The 19,796-nt window shown below is 57.3% G+C and overlaps 1 protein-coding gene across 1 annotated transcript; it reads right to left on the minus strand.

Annotated features, from left to right (window-relative positions):
• Positions 1–5,999: 5,999 nt before the first annotated feature.
• On the minus strand, positions 6,000–18,631 carry LOC137362271 (F-box/LRR-repeat protein 19-like). Its single transcript, XM_068026698.1, has 6 exons — positions 18,241–18,631; positions 11,207–11,425; positions 7,960–8,103; positions 7,717–7,803; positions 7,304–7,501; positions 6,000–6,808 (listed from the first exon to the last, which is right to left on the minus strand). The coding sequence occupies exons 1-6, from the start codon at positions 18,283–18,285 to the stop codon at positions 6,029–6,031; spliced, it is 1,473 nt and encodes a 490-aa protein (XP_067882799.1). The 5' UTR covers positions 18,286–18,631; the 3' UTR covers positions 6,000–6,028.
• Positions 18,632–19,796: the final 1,165 nt, after the last annotated feature.

A 19,796-nucleotide genomic window follows, 5' to 3' on the forward strand; every position in this document is an offset into this window, starting at 1 on the left:
CAAGTAGCGAGGGAGCGCCGCGCCGTCGCAGGCCCAGCATTGAGGGAGCGCCGCGCCGTCGCAGGTCCAGCGCCGAGGGAGGCGCCGCGCCGTCGCAGGTCCAGCGCCAAGGGAGCGCCGCGCCGTCGCAGGTCCAGCGCCGAGGGAGCGCCGCGCCGTCGCAGGCCCAGCGCCGAGGGAGCGCCGCGCCGTCGCAGGCCAGCGCCGAGGGAGCGCCGCGCCGTCGCAGGCCCAGCGCCGAGGGAGCGCCGCGCCGTCGCAGGCCCAGCGCCGAGGGAGCGCCGCGCCGTCGCAGGCCCAGCGCCGAGGGAGCGCCGCGCCGTCGCAGGCCCAGCAGCGAGGGGGAGCGCCGCGCCGTCGCAGGCCCAGCGCCGAGGGAGCGCCGCGCCGTCGCAGGCCCCAGCGCCGAGGGAGCGCCGCGCCGTCGCAGGCCCAGCGCCGAGGGAGCGCCGCGCCGTCGCAGGCCCAGCGCCGAGGGAGCGCCGCGCCGTCGCAGGCCCAGCAGCGAGGGGAGCGCCGCGCCGTCGCAGGCCCAGCGCCGAGGGAGCGCCGCGCCGTCGCAGGCCCAGCGCCGAGGGAGCGCCGCGCCGTCGCAGGCCCAGCGCCGAGGGAGCGCCGCGCCGTCGCAGGCCCAGCGCCGAGGGAGCGCCGCGCCGTCGCAGGACCAGCGCCGATGGGAGCGCCACGCCGTCGCAGGACCAGCGCCGAGGGAGCGCCGCGCCTTCGCAGGCTCAATGTTTTGATGAGATGTTAAACTGAGGCCCCCCTGCCCTGGTGTACGAGGTGTAAAAGATCCTGCAGCCTTGATCAGAAGTGCAGCAAAGGTATTGTCCCGCTGTGCTGAGTTCATTATCTATCACTTTCGCAAGAAACAGATTACAACGTGCTTGTCACTGGACTGTTTGCGGGAGTTTGTGAAACATTCGCGTCACACAAACAGGCCATTCAGCCCTTCAGCTCCCTACTGTTATTCCTGCTCCACACGAGTCTCCTCCCACTCCCTCTCCATCTCTCCACCCCCCCCCCCCACCACCATCTCCTTCTATTCCTTTCTCCCTCGTGTCTTTATCCAGTTTCCCCCCCCTTAAATACATCGAAACTATTGACCTCAACCCACTCCCTGTGGGAGCGAGTTCCACATTCTCCCCACTCTCTGGGGAAAGATGTTTCTCCTGAATTCCCCATTGGATTTATTAGTGACCGTCTTATATCGATGCCCCCCGGAGTTCTGGTCTCGCCCGCAAATGGAAACCCCTTCTCTACGTCTACCCGATCGAACCCCTTTCATAATCTTAAAGATCTTGATCAGGTCACCCCTCAGCCTTCTCTTCTCCAGAGAAAAGAGCCCCAGCCTGGTCAATCTTTCCTGATAGTTCTAACCTCTCAGTTCTGGTATCATTCCAGTAAATCTATTTTCCACCTTCTCCAGTGTCTCGATATCCTTTTTATAATGTGGAGATCAGACTGTACACAGTGCTCCGAGTGTGGTCCAACCGAGGGATATGGAGATCAGAACTGTGCACAGTGCTCCGAGTGTGGTCTAACTGAGGGATATGGAGACTGGAACTGTACACAGTGCTCCGAGTGTGGTCCAACCGAGGGATATGGAGATCAGAACTGTGCACAGTGCTCCGAGTGTGGTCTAACCGAGGGAATATGGAGACCGGAACTGTGCACAGTGCTCCGAGTGTGGTCTAACCAAGGGATATGGAGACCGGAACTGTCACAGTGCTCCGAGTGTGGTCTAACCGAGGGATACGGAGACTGGAACTGTGCACAGTGCTCCGAGTGTGGTCTAACCGAGGGATATGGAGACCAGAACTGCACACAGTGCTCAAAGTGTGGTCTAACTGAGGGATATGGAGACCGGAACTGTACACAGTGCTCCGAGTGTGGTCTAACCGAGGGATATGGAGACTGGAACTGTACACAGTGCTCCGAGTGTGGTCTAACCGAGGGATATGGAGACCAGAACTGTACACAGTGCTCAAGTGTGGTCTAACCGAGGGATATGGAGACTGAACTGTACACAGTGCTCCGAGTGTGGTCTAACCGAGGGATATGGAGACCAGAACTGTACACAGTGCTCAGAGTGTGGTCTAACCCGAGGGATATGGAGACCAGAACTGTACACAGTGCTCAAAGTGTGGTCTAACTGAGGGATATGGAGACCGGAACTGTACACAGTGCTCCGAGTGTGGTCTAACTGAGGGATATGGAGACTGGAACTGTACACAGTGCTCCGAGTGTGGTCTAACCGAGGGATATGGAGACTGGAACTGTACACAGTGCTCAGAGTGTGGTCTAACCCGAGGGATATGGAGACTGGAACTGTACACAGTGCTCAGAGTGTGGTCTAACCCGAGGGATATGGATACCAGAACTGTACACAGTGCTCAGAGTGTGGTCTAACCGAGGGATATGGAGACCGGAACTGTGCACAGTACTCAGAGTGTGGTCTAACCGAGGGATACGGAGACCGGAACTGTACACAGTGCTCCAAGTGTGGTCTAACCGAGGGATATGGAGATCAGAACTGTGCACAGTGCTCCAAGTGTGGTCTAACCGGGGATATGGAGACCGGAACTGTACACAGTGCTCCGAGTGTGATCTAACCGAGGGATATGGAGACCAGAACTGTGCACAGTGCTCCGCGTGTGGTCTAACCGTGGGATATGGAGACCGGAACTGTACACAGTGCTCCGAGTGTGGTCTAACCGGGGGATATGGAGACCGGAACTGTACACAGTGCTCCGAGTGTGGTCTAACCGGGGGGATATGGAGACCAGAACTGTGCACAGTGCTCCAAGTGTGGTCTAACCGAGGGATATGGAGACCAGAACTGTGCACAGTGCTCCAAGTGTGGTCTAACCGGGGGATATGGAGACCAGAACTGTGCACAGTGCTCCAAGTGTGGTCTAACCGAGGGATATGGAGACCAGAACTGTGCACAGTGCTCCAAGTGTGGTCTAACCAAGGTTTTGATAGAAGTTTTGCTCAACTTTAGTGCCTTTCAATTCTAACCCTCTCGAAAGGAACGTCTGTGTTTTGTTGACTTTATTTATGGCTTGCCGTGTGCAATCAGGCAGCCCCGTTACCTGCATTACCATGAATGCTACCCTTCACAACGGCTTCAAAGGCAGTAAAGTGCTTCCACCATATATGCGGAGAGAGGAAGACATCGGGTGAATGAGCAGCCCTAAGATTTTTACTGGGTGAGACAGCCGCCCTGCTGGGTGACACACACTGAAGCAGCCTGTGAAGAAAACGTCCTGTCGAGCTCGACAACATCGAGAATGCGGGCAGAACTTTCGCCCTGGAGGAAAATCTTACCGTCCATTTCTCCCAGAGCCCTTCAGCCCGTGTCAAAAAAAAAAAAATCGATCGATCGCAGCCTTAAATATACTCAACGACCGAGCATCTGCTACCCTCTGGGGACGAGAATACAACCCTCTCAACCCAAGGACCAAATCTAGTGAACCTTCGCTGTCCCACCTCCAAGCCAACTATATCCTTCCTTGCTGGACCTACACGTTAACTTTCTGCGTTCCTTGTCTGAGTTCACCCTTTATTTACCCGACTGGGCACATCCACAAAAAATATTTTCGTCAAACGCTTTCCCTTTCATAAACCCGTGCTGACTCGGTCCGATGACAGTACGATTCCCAAGTGCACTGAACACCAGAGTCTAGCATTTTCCACTGACAGATGTCAGGCGAATTGCCCTGCAGTTCCTTATTTCTTGAACAGTGGTGTTACATGTGCTAACTTGGAATCCACTGGGACCGTTCCGAGGATGGAGGGAATTTTAGCAAATCAGAACCAACGCAGACACTATCTCCGCAGCGATCTCTTCTCGACCCGAGGATGTTGCCCATCAGGTCCTGGGGATTTGTCAGATTTGAGTCCCGGAAGTTCCTCAAACACCTTTTCGCTGTCGAGATTCACGATCTTCTTCTCACCTTGGTTACCCACTATTCCGGGAGGTGATTTGTGCTTCCTACTGTGAAGGCAGATGCAAACTATTTGTTCAACAACTCTGCCATTTCCTCACTCCCGGGATCATTTCTCCTGTCTCTGCCTCGAAGAGATGAGCTTTACTTTAGCGACTCTCCTCCTTTTTGTATATGTGTTAATTTCTTGCAATCTGTTTTTATATTACGGGCTGTTTGAGGCACATTCGATTTGTTTTCTCTTATCAACTTCACGGTGGCCCTTGACTGGTTTCGAAAACACTTGCAATTCTCAGGCTTACAACCATTCGTTGCAACATTATAACCCACTTCTTTCAATCTAATTTACCACTAACCTCAGTAACTTTTCATCGAAATAATGCTGGTTGAAGATTTAAAACTGGCCCCAGGAGGTCAGAGAGAACTTCCCCGCTTTACCTCCACCAGTGACCGCGGCAGTTTTACATCACCAGAGAGCCCAAAGCACCCTCGGTTTCAATGTCCCCTCCAAAAGTTCCGACAGTGCGGTGTTCCCTCAGCGCTGACCCTCCGACAGTGCAGCACTCCCTCAGTACCGACCCTCGACAATGCAGCACTCCCTCAGTACCGACCCTCCGACAGTGCGGTGTTCCCTCAGTACTGACCCTCCGACAGTGCAGCACTCCCTCAGTACCGACCATCCGACAGTGCGGCACTCCCTCAGTACTGACCCTCCGACAGTGCGGTACTCCCTCAGTACCAACCCTCCGACAGTGCGGCACTCCCTCAGTACCGACCCTCCGACAGTGCAGCGCTCCCCCGGTACTGACCCTCCGACAGTTCGGCACTCCCTCAGTACCGACCATCCGACAGTGCGGTACTCCCTCAGTACCGACCCTCCGACAGTGCGGGTACTCCCTCAGTACTGACCCTCCGACAGTGCGGCACTCCCTCAGTAACCGACCCTCCGACAGTGCAGCGCTCCCCCGGTACTGACCCTCCGACAGTTCGGCACTCCCTCAGTACCGACCATCCGACAGTGCGGCACTCCCTCAGTACTGACCCTCCGACAGTGCGGCACTCCCTCAGTACCGACCATCCGACAGTGCGGTACTCCCTCAGTACCGACCCTCCGACAGTGCGGTACTCCCTCAGTACCGACCCTCCGACAGTGCGGTACTCCCTCAGTACCAACCCTCCGACAGTGCGGCACTCCCTCAGTACCGACCCTCCGACAGTGCGGCACTCCCTCAGTGCTGACCCTCCGACAGTGCGGAGCTCCCTCAGTACTGACCCTCCGACAGTGCGGCACTCCCTCAGTACCGACCATCCGACAGTGCAGCACTCCCTCAGTACCGACCTTCCGACAGTGCGGCGCTGCCTCAGTACTGACCCTCCGACGGTGCAGCACTCTCTCAGTACTGACCCTCCGACAGTGCAGCACTCTCTCAGTACTGACCCTCCGACAGTGCTGCACTCCCTCAGTACTGACCCTCCGACAGTGCGGCTCTCCCTCAATACTGACCCTCCGACAGTGCGGCTCCCCCTCAGTATTGACCCTCCGACAATGCGGTGCTCCCTCCCTCCGAAAGTGTGACACTCCCTCAGTACTGACCCTCCGACAGTGCAGCACTCCCTCAGTACTGACCCTCCAACAGCGGCGAGCTCCCTCAGTCCTGATCCTCCGACAGTGTGACACTCCCTCAATACTGACCCTCTTACAGTGTGACACTCCCTCAATACTGACCCTCCGACGGTGCAGCACTCACTCAGTACTGACCCTCCGACAGTGTGACACTCCCTCAGTACTGACCCTCCGACAGAGCGGCACTCACTCAGTACTGACCCTCCGACAGTGTGACACTCCCTCAGTACTGACCCTCCGACAGTGCAACACTCCCTCAGTACTGACCCTCCGACAGGGCGGCACTCCCTCAGTACTGACACTCCCTCAGTACTCGCAAGGCGAGTGTTGCCCCTGGATTACGGAGACCTGGATTGCCCGTCACCTTTGTGAGTTGGGAGTTGAGGGAAAACGCCCATGCTGTGCACCGATCGGCATGCCCCCTCGTCCCCCACCCACTCAGGCGGTTTGCTTACCATCGGTTTAAGGTCCGGCACACCCTCATGCAGACGCACAGGTCCCGGTGGCTGAGGTACCGGAAGACAGCGAGCCAGGCGTGGCGCTGCATGATGTGGTCAGCGCCCGTGTCCAGCGGCAGCGAGTCCGGCTCTGGGCTGTCCGGGGGCGGTTTCACCACGTGACGCTCCATCTGCAGCGGCTTGGGCGGCGAGGAGACGGGCGGCCGGTTCAGGAACTGAGTGCGGGCCATGGTGCGAAGCCCCACCTGGCCGGCCGGCCGGGAGGGCTTGCGGCCGGCCGGAGCCCGGCCCCGCTCGTGGCGGGCCGAGTGCTGGTTCTCCTTGCCCTGGGAGGGCTCGCGACCCTTGGCCTTTCCGTGGCGGGGGGCAGCCCGCTCGCACTCCACCTCCTCCTCCTCCTCCTCGCGGGCCTCCTCGTCCCCCTCGTCCTGCTCCTCCTCTTCGCTCTCGCTGAAGCCCAGGGTGGCCGCCGTGGTCCTGCGGTCCCGGGGACGCCTGGCGCTGCCGTTGGAGCTGGCGCCCCCCACCCCGACGCCGCCCCCTCCTCCTCCGCTGTCGCTGCTCTCCTCCTCGTCCTCCTCCTCATCCTCGTCCTCCTCCGAGCCCTGCGAGTCGGAATCAGAGTCCGAGCTGGAGCTGGAGCTGGAGCTGTCTGTCTGGTTCACCCGCTCCAGCATCTGGCACATGCGTTTGAAGCGCTCCAGTTTCTCGCGCTGGTGCGTCTTCTCGTTGGCCGGGGCCAGGTCCTCCTGTCCGCGCGTGTTCTTCGCTTTCTGAAACGGAAAAGGGAGGGCGTGTGAAACGGGGTGGGGGGGGGGGAGGGTACCCCACTACTAACAGCCAGCCATCCCGAGAATGACCCGTTTATTCCGACTCTCTGTTTTCTGTCCGTTAACCAGTTCTCAATCCGTGTCTTTGTCAATACTAATTTCTCTCGGTTCCTCATTTTCATCACCAGTCCCCTGGTTCCCGAGTATTTCGGGGAGCTCTGGAATTCTCTCCCGAATCATCTCCGCCTCTCGGCTTCCAGTATTTGCTCGATCTGCGCTCCAGCAAAAACGTTAGTACGGCCGATACGCCGGAGAGACGCGAGTAGCTGTTGCTAACGTGTGTGGCTGAGCGAGGAGTTCAGAGGTCAAACTCTGAGGCCCCTCCTCCACCCTCCCCGACTGGCACCACAGCGACCCCCCTCCCCCCACCCTCGCCAACGCCCGCAGGGTCAGAGGTGAGGACACCCCGCAGCGCCCGCCCAGAGCAAACGGCGTTACCTTCTTCCTGGGGCCCGACTCCGCGGGTCCGTCTTTCTCCTTCCTCCTCTTGTGCCCGTCCTCGGCCTTCTTGCGATTGGCCGGGTAATCGTCCGCCCGCTGCCGCCAACCCTCCTCCAGCTTCCAGCGGGGCCCGTCCTCGCCTTCTGTCCGCCGCTTTCCACTCAACTCGATCTGGTCCTTGCTGTCCTTGGAGTCCTGTGGCCGGAGGGGGGGGGGGGGGGAGGGGAGGAGAGGGAGGAAGAGAGAGAGAGAAAGAAAGAGTGTGAGAAAGGAGGCAAGAGACACAAGGAAAGGCGCAAGGCTCCGTCCTGGTCTGTTCCACACAGACTGGCCTGGCGTAGTGCTCGGGGAAACCGGTGGGGAGGGGGACGGGACAATGTGGGGGGGGGGGGGGGGGTGGCGGTGCTTACCTTCCCAGCCTTGCCTTCCTGGTGGCACTTGGGACACTCCCAGCAGTTGGGAATCTCGTCGTTGATGACGCCCTCCGCGTCGCACACCTGAAAGAGAGCGAGAGTCAGCGGGAGAGTGCAGCGAGGCGAGGAGACAAGAGCGCGCGCGCGGAGGTGAAACGCAGTAATGACCGGCCCAGAACCCCCTCTCCCCCACACCCACCCCCCTGCCACGCGGGCACCACCTCACAGCAGAGCGCTCACCTTCAGGCAGCCCGGGTGGACGATCTCGTTGCAAATGGTGCACTCCATCAGGGAGAGGTTGAACTTCTCGGCCTCCCCTTCCACCGACTCCTCCTTTCCCGCTTCCCCGCACATCAGGCAGACCGCAGTATGAGGGAGCACAGGCTGCAACAGTCAGGGAGAGAGAGAGAGAGAGAGAGAGGGAGGCACAAGTGAGCCAGGAAGCCGAGCAGTGGGCGCCTGCGCCTCTCCCGTGCCAGAGCGGATTCACGGCGAGAGGACAGCTCGCAAAATATAGGGGGAAGGTAATGGACGGCAGACTGCACAGTACTGACAATCAGAGAGTCTTAATCTGTTTGATGGGGGACAGTGTAGAGGGAGCTTTACTCTGTATCTAACCCCCGTACTGTACCTGTCCTGGGAGTGTTTGATGGGGACAGTGTAGAGGGAGTTTTACTCTGCATCTAACCCCCGTACTGTACCTGTCCTGGGAGTGTTTGATGGGGACAGTGTAGAGGGAGTTTTACTCTGCATCTAACCCCCGTACTGTACCTGTCCTGGGGAGTGTTTGATGGGGACAGTGTAGAGGGAGTTTTACTCTGCATCTAACCCCCGTACTGTACCTGTCCTGGGAGTGTTTGATGGGGACAGTGTAGAGGGAGCTTTACTCTGTATCTAACCCCCGTACTGTACCTGTCCTGGGAGTGTTTGATGGGGGACAGTGGAGAGGGAGTTTTACTCTGTATCTAACCCCCGTACTGTACCTGTCCTGGGAGTGTTTGATGGGGGACAGCGTAGAGGGAGATTTACTCTGTATCTAACCCCCGTACTGTACCTGTCCTAGGAGTGTTTGATGGGGGACAGTGTAAAGGGAGCTTTACTCTGTATCTAACCCCTGTACTGTACCTGTCCTGGGAGTGTTTGATGGGGGACAGTGTAGAGGGAGCTTTACTCTGTATCTAACCCCCGTACTGTACCTGTCCTGGGAGTGTTTGATGGGGGACAGTGTAAAGGGAGCTTTACTCTGTATCTAACCCCCGTACTGTACCTGTCCTGGGAGTGTTTGATGGGGGACAGTGGAGAGGGAGTTTTACTCTGTATCTAACCCCCGTACTGTACCTGTCCTGGGAGTGTTTGATGGGGGACAATGTAGAGGGAGCTTTACTCTGTATCTAACCCCCGTACTGTACCTGTCCTGGGAGTGTTTGATGGGGGACAGCGTAGAGGGAGATTTACTCTGTATCTAACCCCCGTACTGTACCTGTCCTGGGAGTGTTTGATGGGGGACAGCGTCGAGGAAGATTTACTCTGTATCTAACCCCCGTACAGTACCTGTCCTGGGAGTGTTTGATGGGGATAGTGCAGAGGGAGCTTTGCTCTGTATCTAACCCCCGTACAGTACCTGTCCTGGGAGTGTTTGATGGGGACAGTGTAGAGGGAGCTTTACTCTGTATCTAACCCCCGTACTGTACCTGTCCTGGGAGTGTTTGATGGGGACAGTGTAGAGGGAGCTTTACTCTGTATCTAACCCCCGTACTGTACCTGTCCTGGGAGTGTTTGATGGGGACAGTGTAGAGGGAGATTTACTCTGTATCTCACCCCCGTACTGTACCTGTCCTGGGAGTGTTTGATGGGGGACAGTGTAGAGGGAGCTTTACTCTGTATCTAACCCCCGTACTGTACCTGTCCTGGGAGTGTTTGATGGGGACAGTGTAGAGGGAGCTTTACTCTGTATCTAACTCCCGTACTGTACCTGTCCTGGGAGCGTTTGATGAGGACAGTGTAGAGGGAGCTTTACTCTGTATCTAACCCCCGTACTGTACCTGTCCTGGGAGTGTTTGATGGGGGACAGTGTAGAGGGAGCTTTACTCTGTATCTAACTCCCGTACTGTACCTGTCCTGGGAGTGTTTGATGAGGACAGTGTAGAGGGAGCTTTACTCTGTATCTAACCCCCGTACTGTACCTGTCCTGGGAGTGTTTGATGGGGGACAGTGTAGAGGGAGCTTTACTCTGTATCTAACCCCCGTACTGTACCTGTCCTGGGAGTGTTTGATGGGGGACAGTGTAGAGGGAGCTTTACTCTGTATCTAACTCCCGTACTGTACCTGTCCTGGGAGTGTTTGATGAGGACAGTGTAGAGGGAGCTTTACTCTGTATCTAACCCCCGTACTGTACCTGTCCTGGGAGTGTTTGATGGGGACAGTGTAGAGGGAGATTTACTCTGTATCTCACCCCCGTACTGTACCTGTCCTGGGAGTGTTTGATGGGGGACAGTGTAGAGGGAGCTTTACTCTGTATCTAACCCCCGTACTGTACCTGTCCTGGGAGTGTTTGATGGGGACAGTGTAGAGGGAGCTTTACTCTGTATCTAACTCCCGTACTGTACCTGTCCTGGGAGTGTTTGATGAGGACAGTGTAGAGGGAGCTTTACTCTGTATCTAACCCCCGTACTGTACCTGTCCTGGGAGTGTTTGATGGGGGACAGTGTAGAGGGAGCTTTACTCTGTATCTAACTCCCGTACTGTACCTGTCCTGGGAGTGTTTGATGAGGACAGTGTAGAGGGAGCTTTACTCTGTATCTAACCCCCGTACTGTACCTGTCCTGGGAGTGTTTGATGGGGGACAGTGTAGAGGGAGCTTTACTCTGTATCTAACCCCCGTACTGTACCTGTCCTGGGAGTGTTTGATGGGGGACAGTGTAGAGGGAGCTTTACTCTGTATCTAACTCCCGTACTGTACCTGTCCTGGGAGTGTTTGATGAGGACAGTGTAGAGGGAGCTTTACTCTGTATCTAACCCCCGTACTGTACCTGTCCTGGGAGTGTTTGATGGGGGACAGTGTAGAGGGAGCTTTACTCTGTATCTAACCCCCGTACTGTACCTGTCCTGGGAGTGTTTGATGGGGGACAGTGTAGAGGGAGCTTTACTCTGTATCTAACTCCCGTACTGTACCTGTCCTGGGAGTGTTTGATGAGGACAGTGTAGAGGGAGCTTTACTCTGTATCTAACCCCCCGTACTGTACCTGTCCTGGGGAGTGTTTGATGGGGGACAGTGTAGAGGGAGCTTCACTCTGTATCTAACCCCCGTACTGTACCTGTCCTGGGAGTGTTTGATGGGGGACAGTGTAGAGGGAGCTTTACTCTGTATCTAACCCCCGTACTGTACCTGTCCTGGGAGTGTTTGATGGGGGACAGTGTAGAGGGAGCTTTACTCTGTATCTAACCATCGTGCTGTACCTGTCCTGGGTAGTGTTTGATGAGGACTCACCGCTGTACACTGCCGGAGGAGGCAGGACTGCTTCATGCGCCCGGGGCCCCCGAACTTCTTCATGTCCTTGCAGAAGTGACACTCGCCGCACTCGGTCTTCTGGCAGGCATCGCACTTCCGGCAGCGTGTCCTGCGTCGCCTCGCCCCGCTCGCTGCCTTGCTGGAGGAAACCTTTGGTCCCGAGGACATTGGTGCTTTCGGCTTTACCTTGGCCTTTGACTGCGGATGGGACACAGGAATTAGCAGCAAGACGTGGACACACACATACACACACAGGGAGACAGACACTGCTTCCAATAGCAGCCGGTGCTGGGCTGACCTGGCACTGAACCCGTGCACAAACAGCACCGAGGGCTCATTGCTTTCCATCACACCAGAGAATCAAGCCTCATAATCCTGTTGAACATTCCCAATGTAGTAGGATCAGTACTGAGGGAGCTCCGCACTGTCGGAGGGTCAGTACTGAGGGAGCTCCGCACTGTCGGAGGGTCAGTACTGAGGGAGCTCTGCACTGTCAGAGGATCAGTACTGAGGGAGCTCCGCACTGTCGGAGGGTCAGTACTGAGGGAGTGCCGCACTGTCGGAGGGTCAGTACTGAGGGAGCTCCGCACTGTCGGAGGGTCAGTACTGAGGGAGCTCCGCACTGTCGGAGGGTCAGTACTGAGGGAGCTCCGCACTGTCGGAGGGTCAGTACTGAGGGAGCTCCGCACTGTCAGAGGGTCAGTACTGAGGGAGTGCCGCACTGTCGGAGGGTCAGTACTGAGGGAGCTCCGCACTGTCGGAGGGTCAGTACTGAGGGAGCTCCGCACTGTCAGAGGGTCAGTACTGAGGGAGTGCCGCACTGTCGGAGGGTCAGTACTGAGGGAGCTCCGCACTGTCAGAGGGTCAGTACTGAGGGAGCTCCGCACTGTCGGAGGGTCAGTACTGAGGGAGCTCCGCACTGTCAGAGGGTCAGTACTGAGGGAGTGCCGCACTGTCGGAGGGTCAGTACTGAGGGAGCTCCGCACTGTCGGAGGGTCAGTACTGAGGGAGCTCCGCACTGTCGGAGGGTCAGTACTGAGGGAGTGCCGCACTGTCGGGGGATCAGTACTGAGGGAGTGCCGCACTGTTGGAGGATCAGTACTGAGGGAGCGCCACACCGTTGGAGGTCAGTACTGAGGGAGTGCCGTACTGTCAGAGGGTCAGTACTGAGGGAGCGACGCACTGTCGGAGGGTCAGTACTGAGGGAATGCCGCACTGTCAGAGGGTCAGTACTGAGGGAGCGACGCACTGTCGGAGGGTCAGTACTGAGGGAGTGCCGTACTGTCAGAGGGTCAGTACTGAGGGAGCGAAGCACTGTCGGAGGGTCAGTACTGAGGGAGCGACGCACTGTCGGAGGATCAGTACTGAGGGAGTGCCGCACTGTCGGAGGTCAGTACCGAGGGAGCGCCGCACTGTCGGAGTCAGTACTGAGGGAGCGCCGCACTGTCGGAGTCAGTACTGAGGGAGCGCCGCACTGTCGGAGGTCAGTACTGAGGGAGCGCCACACTGTCGGAGGATCAGTACTGAGGGAGTGCCGCACTGTCGGAGGTCAGTACTGAGGGAGCGCCGCACTGTCGGAGGTCAGTACTGAGGGAGCGCCGCACTGTCGGAGGGTCAGCACTGAGGGAGCGACGCACTGTCGGAGGGTCAGTACTGAGGGAGTGCCGTACTGTCAGAGGGTCAGTACTGAGGGAGCGAAGCACTGTCGGAGGGTCAGTACTGAGGGAGCGACGCACTGTCGGAGGATCAGTACTGAGGGAGTGCCGCACTGTCGGAGGTCAGTACCGAGGGAGCGCCGCACTGTCGGAGTCAGTACTGAGGGAGCGCCGCACTGTCGGAGTCAGTACTGAGGGAGCGCCGCACTGTCGGAGGTCAGTACTGAGGGAGCGCCACACTGTCGGAGGATCAGTACTGAGGGAGTGCCGCACTGTCGGAGGTCAGTACTGAGGGAGCGCCGCACTGTCGGAGGTCAGTACTGAGGGAGCGCCGCACTGTCGGAGGGTCAGCACTGAGGGAGCTCCGCACTGTCGGAGGATCAGTACTGAGGGAGTGCCGCACTGTCGGAGGGTCAGTCCTGAGAGAGTGCCGCACTGTCGGAGGATCAGTACTGAGGGAGTGCCGCACTGTCGGAGGATCAGTACTGAGGGAGTGCCGCACTGTCGGAGGTCAGTACTGAGGGAGTGCCGCACTGTCGGAGGGTCAGTACTGAGGGAGTGCCGCACTGTCGGAGGTCAGTACTGAGGGAGTGCCGCACTGTCGGAGGGTCAGTACTGAGGGAGCGCCGCACTGTCGGAGGGTCAGTACTGAGGGAGTGCCGCACTGTCGGAGGATCAGTACTGAGGGAGCGCCGCACTGTCGGAGGGTCAGTATTGAGGGAGTGCCGCACTGTCGGAGGGTCAGTACTGAGGGAACGCCGCACTGTCGGAGGGTCAGTATTGAGGGAGTGCCGCACTGTCGGAGGATCAGTACTGAGGGAGTGCCGCACTGTCGGAGGTCAGTACTGAGGGAGTGCCGCACTGTCGGAGGGTCAGTACTGAGGGAGCGCCGCACTGTCGGAGGGTCAGTACTGAGGGAGTGCCGCACTGTCGGAGGATCAGTACTGAGGGAGCGCCGCACTGTCGGAGGATCAGTACTGAGGGAGTGCCGCACTGTCGGAGGGTCAGTACTGAGGGAGCGCCGCACTGTCGGAGAGTCAGTACTGAGGGAGCGCCGCACTGTCGGAGGTCAGTACTGAGGGAGCGCCACACCGTTGGAGGTCAGCACTGAGGGAGCTTATCCCTCAACCACCATCACTAAAAACACTTTCCTGGGCCATTATGTAATTGCTGTTTTTTGGGAGCTGGCTGTGTGTAAATTGACTGCCATGATTCCCACGCCACAATGGCGACAGAACATCTAAAAAGCACTTCATTGACCGTGCTCTGGGAGGTCCCGAGGTCGTGAACGGCGCCATACCAATGCCCGACCTTTTTTTCCATGCTCATGTGCTGGGCAGCCACTCGGCGGCAGTGCAGCCCACCATCCCAGCCACGCCTCCAGGGTGGTCTGCTCGGACTGTGATGCACCCCACAGTCGAACACCATCACCCACGCCTCCGAGGGCCGGCCTGCCTGGGGGCAAGGGCCAGGGATGGAGCCTGAGGCCTCGAGCCTTGAACGGAGCCCTGGGAAAGAGCACTCCCCACGCAGAAGGTCCTTAACCCACCATCTCCTCAGCAGGGACAGTCAGAGTGCAATTGCCCACTCTGCTTCCCCTCGTCGTAATCCACCGCCAAACGCATACAACAGAACCAAGGGCAAAATACTGTGGACCCTGGAAATCAGAAATCAGGTCAGAAAACGCTGAGCAGGACTGGCGGGACCTTCAGAGACAGCAGAATAAGTTCGGGGGAGAGGTCACCTGACATCCAGCATCGTCTGCTTTGATTGCGTACACAGAACAGTTGCAATGCAAAACTTCCCCCTCCCCCACCCTCCCGACCTTGTGCTCACACAAGTGGAGGATTCGGAGGGCCGAAATCTAGCCCCTGCCGGGTTTCGCCAGGCTCCTGCTCCAAACGGTGAGCCCCACCGCCCCCCACCACCCCATACACTTCGGCTCTCAATCGTCCACAGCCACTTCACAGCGCGAAGAACACGGGGTCAACTTTCAGAGAATGGTCACCCAGTGCTCCTGTTATTGGACTAGTAACGCAGAGGCTTCAGAGACACGGGTTCAAATCCCATCTCGCGGGGGGAGGATTTAAATGGTCAGAGAAGGAAATCAGCTGTCCTTTCCAGGTCCGGCCTACATGAGTCTCCAGACCCACAGCCAACGTGGTAGGCCTCTTAACTGCCTCCTGAAATGGTCGAGTAAGCCATTCAGTTGTAATTAAGGGCAGTTCAGCATGGGCAATGGCCTGTGCCCGAGGCGGGTAACAATAAAGGACGGACCTAAAGCCTTCTCATGTTTCTCTCTCCTCGCGTGCCTCCCATGTCCGAGCAACCGCGGGGCCAGCCCGCACTCAGTCGCAGCGAGAGTTACTGACAGCCAATCGGCAGCACATTGCCCGCAAATTCTGTAAATAGCAGGAACCCTATACATGCATTCCATTAAACAGCAACAAACCCCTAAGGGAGCAGCAACCCGTTAAGCTACGGCCGGAGCCAGTTAGCAGAAGCAACCCTCTCAAGTAGCAGCGGCAACGGCTTCTAAATAGCAGCTGCAGCCCTTTAACAGCAGCGGCATCCACTAGATAGCAGCTGCAGCCCTTTAACAGCAGCAGCTCAACAGCAGCTGCAGCCCTTTAACAGCTGCAGCAACCGCCAACAGCAGCAGCCCTTTCATAGCAGCTGCAGCAGTTCTTTTACAGCAGCAGCCACAGAACAGCAACTGCAGCGGCCCTTTAACAGCCGCAACCCGAACAACTGCAGCAGCCCTTCAGCTGCGTCAGCAACTGCAGCCCCTGAGCAGCAGCAGCGGCCCTTCAACAGCTGCAGCGGCCACGTCACAACCGCAACCCGAACAGCTGCAACAGCCTTTTAACTGCATCAGTCACTGAACAGCGACTGCGGCCCTTCAACAGCCGCAGCAGCCCTTTAACTGCATCAGTCACTTAACAGCGACTGCGGCCCTTTAACTGCATCAGTCACTGAACAGCGACTGCGGCCCTTTAACTGCATCAGTCACTGAACAGCAGCAACTGCAGCCCTTCAACAGCTGCAGCAGCCCTTTAACTGCGTCAGTCACTTAACAGCGACTGCGGCCCTTCAACAGCCACAGCAGCCCTTTAACTGCATCAGTCACTTAACAGCGACTGCGGCCCTTTAACTGCATCAGTCACTGAACAGCGACTGCGGCCCTTTAACTGCATCAGTCACTGAACAGCAGCAACTGCAGCCCTTTAACTGTATCAGTCACAGAACAGCGACTGCGGCCCTTCAACAGCCGCAGCAGCCCTTTAACTGTATCAGTCACAGAACAGCGACTGCGGCCCTTCAACAGCCGCAGCAGCCCTTTAACTGTGTCAGTCACAGAACAGCGACTGCGGCCCTTCAACAGCCGCAGCAGCCCTTTAACTGCATCAGTCACTGAATAGCAACTGCAGCCCTTTAACAGCATCAGTCACTGAAGAGCGACTGCGGCCCTTTAACTGCATCAGTCACCGAACAGCGACTGCAGCCATTTAACTGCATCAGTCACTGAACAGCGACTGCGGCCCTTCAACAGCCGCAGCAGCCCTTTAACTGTATCAGTCACTGAACAGCAGCAACTGCAGCCCTTTAACTGCATCAGTCACTGAACAGCGACTGCGGCCCTTCAACAGCCCTTTAACTGTATCAGTCACTGAAGAGCAACTGCAGCCCTTTAACTGCATCAGTCACTGAATAGCAACTGCAGCCCTTTAACTGCATCAGTCACTGAACAGCAGCAACTGCAGCCCTTTAACTGCATCAGTCACTGAACAGCGACTGCGGCCCTTCAACAGCCGCAGCAGCCCTTTAACTGCATCAGTCACTGAAGAGCAACTGCAGCCCTTTAACTGCATCAGTCACTGAAGAGCAACTGCAGCCCTTTAACTGCATCAGTCACTGAACAGCGACTGCGGCCCTTTAACTGCATCAGTCACTGAACAGCGACTGCGGCCCTTTAACTGCATCAGTCACTGAACAGCGACTGCGGCCCTTTAACTGCATCAGTCACTGAACAGCGACTGCGGCCCTTTAACTGCATCAGTCACTGAACAGCGACTGCGGCCCTTTAACTGCATCAGTCACTGAACAGCGACTGCGGCCCTTTAACTGCATCAGTCACTGAATAGCGACTGCGGCCCTTTAACTGCATCAGTCACTGAACAGCGACTGCGGCCCTTTAACTGCATCAGTCACTGAACAGCGACTGCGGCCCTTCAACAGCCGCAGCAGCCCTTTAACTGCATCAGTCACTGAACAGCGACTGCGGCCCTTTAACTGCATCAGTCACTGAACAGCAGCAGCCCTTTAACTGCATCAGTCACTGAACAGCGACTGCGGCCCTTTAACTGCATCAGTCACTGAACAGCGACTGCGGCCCTTTAACTGCATCAGTCACTGAACAGCAGCAACTGCAGCCCTTTAACTGCATCAGTCACTGAACAGCGACTGCGGCCCTTTAACTGCATCAGTCACTGAACAGCGACTGCGGCCCTTTAACTGCATCAGTCACTGAACAGCGACTGCGGCCCTTTAACTGCATCAGTCACTGAACAGCGACTGCGGCCCTTTAACTGCATCAGTCACTGAACAGCGACTGCGGCCCTTTAACTGCATCAGTCACTGAACAGCGACTGCGGCCCTTTAACTGTATCAGTCACTGAACAGCGACTGCGGCCCTTTAACTGCATCAGTCACTGAACAGCGACTGCGGCCCTTTAACTGCATCAGTCACTGAACAGCGACTGCGGCCCTTTAACTGCATCAGTCACTGAACAGCGACTGCGGCCCTTTAACTGCATCAGTCACTGAACAGCGACTGCGGCCCTTCAACAGCCGCAGCAGCCCTTTAACTGTATCAGTCACTGAACAGCGACTGCGGCCCTTTAACTGCATCAGTCACTGAACAGCGACTGCGGCCCTTCAAAAGCCGCAGCAGCCCTTTAACTGTATCAGTCACTGAACAGCGACTGCGGCCCTTTAACTGCATCAGTCACTGAACAGCGACTGCGGCCCTTCAAAAGCCGCAGCAGCCCTTTAACTGTATCAGTCACTGAACAGCGACTGCGGCCCTTTAACTGCATCAGTCACTGAACAGCAGCAACTGCAGCAGCAGCAGCAGCCCTCCCTCCAACGGCTGCTGCAGCCCTTTAAGAGCTGCCGGCCCTCTCTCCTTCAAGTTGTTTATGTTGCTTTTTGGGGGGGGGGGTGGGGGCCTCAGCCACCTCCCCCCTCCCCCCCCTCTGAGCAAGGAGGAGGGTCACCCTCTCCCTACCCCCCTCCCCTCTCCCCTCCCCCTCAGAAGAGGGGATGCTGAGTGCTGGAAGCTCCTCTCTCTTTAACCTGGGCGCCGCTCTCCTGCTCCTCATCCTCGGGGCTCAGCGCCATGTCAGGGCCGGGCCGGTCCACAGGCTCCCCTCAGCGGCACCTCCATCTTCTGACAAGTGACTTCAGGGGGGGGGAAATGTCAAAAAAAAAATAATAATGTTTAAAAAATAACAACAACAATTGGGATTTCCCCCCCTCCTCTCCAATGGGGCTTATTTTTCACATTTAAAATAAAGTTGCTTTTTTTTCCCCCCCCTTCACATCGTCCTTTTGTGTTTTTTTTCTCTCTCTCCCTCTCCTTCAGCCTTTTTATTGCTCAGAGCCGGACTCCCGTTCGCACGGAGCTCCTCGTCCCCTCGCCTCCATTTTGCCCCATCATGGCGGCCGCTCGCCTCCCTCCTCCTCCTTCACCCAGAGGAGCCCCGCTGCGCAGGCGCGCCCACAGCCCCGCCCCCCCCCGCCGGCCGTCCGCGCCAGGCCCGACGGGAGTTGTAGTCCTCCTCCCCCACCCCCGTCCGCTCCGGCGCCGGGGAGTGAACTACAATTCCCACAAGGCGCCGCGCCCGCACCTTCGCTCACGCAACCCAACGGTCGGCAGGGTCCTATCGCGCATGCGCGCTCGCTTCCCCCCCCCCCCCCCCCAGCTGCATGATGGGAACTGTAGTCCTCCACACGTAAGAGAGCCACCGCGCTCGGGCGGAGAGCGAACTACAATTCCCACACGGCTCCGCGCCACCCCCTCCCCCGAATTCATCGCCACCGATTTTTTCTTTCCCCGGGAATTAAAAAAGGAATCGTCGCGGCAAAACTGAACCCGACTTCCTCAACGATCGCGGTTTACTTTTCTTCTCTATTTTATTTTTTTCCCCCATCCGGGATATAATCACGGATCCCTCCCGTCGGCGGCGACAACAGTCCGACGGCGCACGCGTGGTCCCCGCAAAGCTGGCTGGGAGCTGCTCCCCAGGTCGTCTTGGGCCTACATTTCCCAGAAGGCAGTGTAGTAGATCCGGTTTCCCCCCCCCAGAGCTCAAGGTGCGCATGCGCCTTCCAGGCTGCATGGGAAATGTAGTCTTTCAGCCCAGGAGCCAAATGACCCTGATCAATGGCAAGGTGGAGGTTGCTGCTGAAGACACATTGGCATCACAATTAATTTGCATTTCCTTCCGCATGTTAACGGTCATGGGGCTCACATTGCCTCCACATCGGCGGAGGTGAAACGCAGACTGGGAGCGCGGAACACCTTCGCTCGCTCTGCAAGCGCGACCCCCCACCCCCCCCGAGCTTCCAGTGGCTTGCCATTTTGATCCACTGACCTGCTCTCACGCCCACGTTTTGGCCTGCTGCAGCGTTCCAGCCTTTATGAGTGATATCCTTTTGAAGACGTTATGTTACAGTTGTACATAACGTTGGTTAGGCCGCATTTGGAGTACTGTGTGCAGTTCTGGTCGCCACACCATAGGAAAGATGTGATTAAGCTAGAGAGGGTGCAGAAAAGATTCACAAGGATGTTGCCTGGTTTGGAGGGCTTGAGTTATAAAGAGAGATTGGATAGGCTGGGTCTGTTTTCC

This window comes from Heterodontus francisci, unplaced genomic scaffold (genome assembly GCF_036365525.1).
Source record: "Heterodontus francisci isolate sHetFra1 unplaced genomic scaffold, sHetFra1.hap1 HAP1_SCAFFOLD_1589, whole genome shotgun sequence".
Classification (NCBI taxonomy): domain Eukaryota; kingdom Metazoa; phylum Chordata; class Chondrichthyes; order Heterodontiformes; family Heterodontidae; genus Heterodontus; species Heterodontus francisci.